This window comes from Sus scrofa, chromosome 7 (genome assembly GCF_054392235.1).
Source record: "Sus scrofa isolate SSC_HxYL_T2T_F1_AM1 chromosome 7, Sscrofa_HxYL_maternal_Yorkshire_Landrace_v2.0, whole genome shotgun sequence".
NCBI classification, from domain to species: domain Eukaryota; kingdom Metazoa; phylum Chordata; class Mammalia; order Artiodactyla; family Suidae; genus Sus; species Sus scrofa.
In genome coordinates, this window is record NC_139389.1 from 20,785,099 (window position 1) to 20,791,098 (window position 6,000).

A 6,000-nucleotide genomic window follows, 5' to 3' on the forward strand; every position below is an offset into this window, starting at 1 on the left:
TCAAATTTAGAAAATATTCTGTCATGCTCCTTTCATGTGTGATTTGTAAAATTTAGAATTCTTCACAGGAATTCCTGTTGTGGCTCAGTGAGTTCAGAACCCAATTAGTATACTTGAGGATGAGGGTTTAATCCCTCACCTCTCTCAGGGGGTTAAGGATCCAGCATTGCCTTGCGCTGTAGTGTATATCACAGATGCTGCTAGGATCTGGAGTTGCTGTGGCTGTGGAGTAGGCCAGCCAGCAGCCACAACTCCAATTCGACCCCGAGCCTGAGAACTTCCATATGCTGTGGGTGTGGCCCTAAAAAACAATAAATAAATAAATAAGAGCAAATCAACCTACTCCCATGGACCCCTTTCAGGGCCTTGGAAGTACAGGATATGGCACTAGAGTTTCATTAGCTTCAGTGTAAATCTACCTCTCAGCACTGGTTATGCTTTTCCAAAATATCCACGACCTTCCCTATCCCCTTAAAGTTCTACTGTACCTCAGCAGAGTGCTCTGAGTTGAGAATCACTGATCCTGCATGACTCTCGGACTCAGAGCACTGCTTTTCCTGTTGCTTTAGATGAAGGTACCATTCTCAAAGAGAGCTACCAGGAGAAAGTTCACTGGGAGGATATAAAGTCAACTCTGAACAATAGGAACAATTCCAGTGTGCAGATGAGTTTGCTGGGACAACTTCACAGGTGTTATTGACATTGACCCATTCTGTATTGAAAATAATCTTCCTTTAGAGAGGCCCCTATGGAAGGAAGAAAATAAAAGGCACCGATTCATTGGAAGGAGCAGTCTAATAGCTAATAGTGACAGTTTTCCATGGATCGAGGACAACATGAACTGATTTGTTTGAATTATACATATATCACTTTTGCTACAACCCTCAAAGCAAGTTCTCTCACGCTCTCTCTATAACAGCAGAGGAACTTTAACCCAAGAGATTTTAGTGAATTGGCCAAATTCATACTATTAGTAAATATCATTGCCACGGAGTCTCATACCAAATCAACACTAGATATTTTTTGATTCAATAAGATTCCCCCAAAATGGATGATCAGATCTAGTTTCTTCCTCACGGATAAAACTCTGTCTTGGAGCCAGATGGCCTTGGGATGAATGGGGAAGTGGCTGCAGTGTCCTGATGTAGGCTAAATTCTGTGATCAGATTCTTCTGTTCAAAGGCCTGGTATGAGATGAGGTAGGTAGGATGACCATGTGCACTTTATGGTCTTTAGTTACAGACTTCAGAACCAGGTCAGTTTAAATCTTGCCTTGTAAACACCTTGATTCTACGCCAGAGCAAGTATTCTCTTGTGTCGTCCTAACAGTATTTGCTATAGAGCTATAGTGTCCAAGATAGTAGCTACCAGCAATATGGGGCTGTTAAGCACTTGAAATGTGACCTGTCCAAGTTGAGATGCGCTTAAATTTCAGAGTTAGTATGAAAAATAGAATAAAAAAGTCCTTAATATTTTTGCCTTAGATTACTTGTTGAAATAATTTGATTATAGGGGGTTAAAATATTATTAAAATAGATTTTACTTTCTAAAAATACGGCTATTAGAAAAATTTTCATTATAGGGAGTTCTCTTTTTGGCTCAACGGATTAAGAACCTAATAGCTATGAGGATATGGGTTTGATCCCTGGCCTTGCCAGTGGGTAAAGGGTCTGGCATTGCCACAAGCTGAGGCATAGGTCTTAGACGTGGCTCAGATCTGGCACCACTGTGGTGTGACTGTGGCATAGGCCAGAACCTGCAGCTCTGATTCAACCTCTGGCCTGGGAACTTCCATATGCTACAGATGTGGCCTTAAACACACACACACACACAAAAGCAGCAGCAACAAAACCCAAAAATTTTAATTACATATGTGACTTTTATTCCATTTCTGAGGAACAGCACTATTACACAAAGTATAAATATATTGGCTGAGCAGAAACTTAATGTGACCAAGCTTCAGTAACATTTCAAAGTGCTGTGACAAGAATGTGTTGGAAAATAAATTTGGAGTGGTCAGCAACAGTGCTTGGCATGCTGTAAATTAATTCTCAAGAAATGATAGCTTTCAACATTATTGCTGTTACCATTGTGCCCTAAATCCCTGCTCCCTTCTGAAATTCTCTAATGATGTTATCACCAGTTGTACTGGACCTTCTCCTCGCTGGCATGGATTTCAACTAAAGTTACCTTTTACATTCCCCTCAGGCATAGAAGAAATGATGCCCAGAGCATCGCCTAGGGGACGTAATAAGATGTTTAAATTTTCAGCCATGAGAGCACTGTATAGGGGAAAAAAAAAAAAAAAAAAAAAAAGTTTAGAATAAAATACACTGCAAGTAACCCTTAATGTCTGGGTTACATTTCTATCACTCATGAACATGCATGAATTTTCATTGTTGAATTATCAGTCAGTTTAGTTTATGCAATATTCCCTGCCATTTTTGGTTAATTACCCATGTTTGGACAATTATTTGAATATATTACTGTTGTTGTCAACATTATTTTATGATGGTAAGTGAATGCTGAAAATGATACTAATAATGTCAAAATAAAATATGTTTTATTGGAGTTCACTTTTAACACAGTGGGTTAAGGATCCTACCTTGTTACTGCAGTGTCTTCGGTCACTGTTGTGGCAGGAGTTTGATCCCTGGCCCAGGAATTTCCATATGCCCCAGGCGCAGTCAAATAAAATAATAAATAAAATAGCTCATAAAGTTAAATTAAAAATAAGATGCAGGTTTTATAAACTACACAAAATCAAGAAAATGATCTTTTTGTTAAACTAGCCAGTTTTTGTATTCAAATGAATGGCTTATTAGACCCAAGTCAGTGACTATACGAACAATTGAGGGAATGGAACAAAATGAAAGAACATGCACAAAAAACTGAGAAAACATTGTTTAAGACCGTGTCTCAAGACTAGGTAAAATTAGAGACTTTTACTATAACTTAGCTCTCTGTGAATGAACCCTTCCTCTATCCTTACTGAAAAATGTTCATATTTGGTTTTGAGCCATATGTTTTGTTTCAAAGGACAGGACAATTTTCACCTATGCAAATACGCTTGCAGGAAACATTCAATGTTAGGATCGACTCTATAGAAACCCAGTAAATTTACACCCCAGAGGGCATTCACAAGAGGTATGAAGAAAATTAACTCTCTTTGCTTAGTGATTCCTCCCCTACCTTTTAGTTGATGTGAAAATCAAGCAAATGGTGGACTTGAAATTATTTGAAGGAGAAAGGGGACACATACGTAAGTACATGGTGCTATAAGCACAAACTATATTGTATTTGGAGTGTCTTTATTCGGTCTCCTGGTTGTTGCAACTTGACCCAACCTGAGCCAACTGGAGAGGCCCCAGTGGCAGGAGGTCAGAAGGCTCAAAGCACCAGGAACTCAGAAGGGGACAGAGATCCAGACATTGCAGCATTTCGCTACAGGTCTCTCGCTGCTTTTCTCTGCACTTGGATCCAATCTGCTCTTTTTATCCACTAGATTTCTTGGTTTCTCCTATAGTGTCTAAGATGAGAAATGAACTCTGGGGCCACTACCACGACAACCAGCAATTAACAAGAAGATTTGGCCTTGTGGCAATGGTTGAAGTACTGAGCTGCAGGCATGCCCCTGTCCCAGGAAATGGAATTGAGAAATTCTTTGCGCCCCCCGCCTGCGTCCCCCCCAGAATAAAAGCAGGGCGCTGGACTTTCTCTACCCAGAAACACCGTGCATATGAAAGAATCCCACAGGTAACACTGTTAATGAAAACTAAAGCCCTTTATTAGAGAAATCACGCCTCCCCCCCATTTCCAATACCTTACCAATATTTTATCTCTTTCGTGTAGAAACATTTGGATTGCACAAAAATACACTTAAAACATCTCCGATTTTTAGATGTTAAAGTTACCTAAAATGACTTGGGACCGGCCCGCCAGGACAAAATGGCCGACTAAAAGTTGTTTTTGATGTGCTCCAAACCGTCACACATTTATCCAAAGTTAAACTATGCGAGGAACAGAAAAAAATCCCTAGCCTAGCCTTGCCCTGGGCGGAGGAGCAGTTGCCGCCGGCGTAGCAGTTTTTCACTAGTTCCTTTACTGCCACAGTAAACAGGAATTAAAAGAACGCAACGCGGGGAAGGAGGTGGGGCAAGGGCGCCTACACGCACTCTCCTCCCGGGGTTGGACGCTACCAACGCCCTCAGTAGACACCAACTTGACTTTCGGATACATGGAAAACCACTGAAAAACAACACTTGGCTCTATCAAGTAAAAGGGTTTATGCAACAGTAAGAAAACAAACATCCGAGAACATAGAACATGGATAGAGGCCGGCCACCATCCAATGAAACACAGCGTGAAAATCATGGGCTGGAGCAGGGAGCCAACCCAGTAACTGGGCGGGACTTTTGAATGGGTTTTTAGCCCAATCGGAATATCCCTTCGGCCTGAAAACTGGCTGAATGTATTTGGGGTTGTTTTGCTGTTCACAGGAGAGGGGTGGGGCTGGCGGATGTCCCAAGTGCGCCAGGCGCCGGAAAGCCCTTGCAAACTGCTGACCGGGAGGCAGACCCAGGAAGGTGCTGCTACCCCACAGGGAGGGGTCGAGGGTCTGTCTACCCGCCCACTGAACTGCTCCGCCGACCTCTCCGCCCTTCCAAGGTAGTGTCCGCCACAGCTCGCGCCCAAACACGCCTTAGGATTAAAAATTAGAAGGGGTTAAGTGTAGAGCGACAAGACAAGTAGGACCAAAGTTAAAGTACACAGCTCTTTTTTTGAGATCCGTGGTGGCTCTGAAAAGAGCCTTTTTGGGTTTTAGAAGCAGACGTTCAGCAACCTACTTCTTTTTGGGTGCAGCCTTCTTGGGCTTTGCAACCTTGGGCTTGGCGGCCTTGGGCTTCACTGCCTTGGCCGCGCTCTTGGCAGCCTTCTTAGGTTTGGCAGCCTTAGCTTTCTTTGGGCTCTTGGCCACTTTCTTGGTCACAGCAGCTGCGGCCGGCTTCTTCGCCTTCTTCGGGGTCTTCTTAGCGGCTTTTTTCGGGGTGGCCGAGCCCGTGGCCTTCTTGGGCTTCTTGGCTGCCCCAGCACTTTTCTTGGGCTTGGCCGCGCCCGACTTCTTGGCCTTGGGCTTGGTCTCACCGGTGGCCGCCTTCTTGTTGAGCTTAAAGGAGCCAGAAGCCCCAGTGCCCTTGGTCTGTACCAAGGTGCCCTTGCTCACCAGGCTCTTGAGACCCAGCTTGATGCGGCTGTTATTCTTCTCCACATCGTAGCCAGCAGCCGCCAGCGCCTTCTTGAGCGCAGCCAGGGACACGCCGCTGCGCTCCTTGGAGGCAGCGACAGCCTTGGTGATGAGCTCGGACACTGGGGGTCCAGACGCCTTACGGCGCGCCCCAGCAGGCTTCTTGGCGGCCTTCTTCTTGACCGGGGTCTTCTCCGCAGGAGGCGCGGCGGCGGGAGCGGCAGGAGCAGTCTCCGACATGATGAAGATCGAGAACTCGGGTACAAGTGGCAAAGCGCCGATGCAGCCGCGCCTGGGTCGGGCCGCCGTATATATAGAGCGCAGGCGCGCGCTGATTGGTGCTCCGGTCGCCCGCCTGGCTGGCAGGCTCTGAGCCGCCGCGGTGCGCCCAAGTTGTGTTTGTTCCACTGCACAAAAAGGGGAAAATATTAAAATACCTCGCACCAAATCACTCGGATTTGCTCGGAAAAGGATCCGAGAAGCCTCAGGCTTCGTGATCTATCTTTATTTTTTCCGCAACCACCAAGACTACGCGTCCAGGCGTCCCCAACTCCCCCAACTCCTAGGGAAATCCTGGGCAGTCGGAGACCACTTTCTGTTTTTCTTCTAAATTACCTGTTCGCTCCTTTGCCCCTGGAAGTTCTTTTTCTCAGGGGTGGTTGGGCACATGCTTCCCTTCTTTGGGGGCCAAACACAAAATAATTTCCACCTAAATTTACACCAGAATTCTGTTTCTTCGCAAGGGAAGTAACACA

General features: G+C 45.1%; 1 protein-coding gene across 1 annotated transcript; it reads right to left on the reverse strand.

Annotated features, from left to right (window-relative positions):
* Window positions 1-4,843: 4,843 nt before the first annotated feature.
* Window positions 4,844-5,485, reverse strand: H1-2 (H1.2 linker histone, cluster member). The gene is given in 1 exon segment (NM_001025216.1): window positions 4,844-5,485. A coding segment is annotated over 1 exon segment (642 nt).
* Window positions 5,486-6,000: the final 515 nt, after the last annotated feature.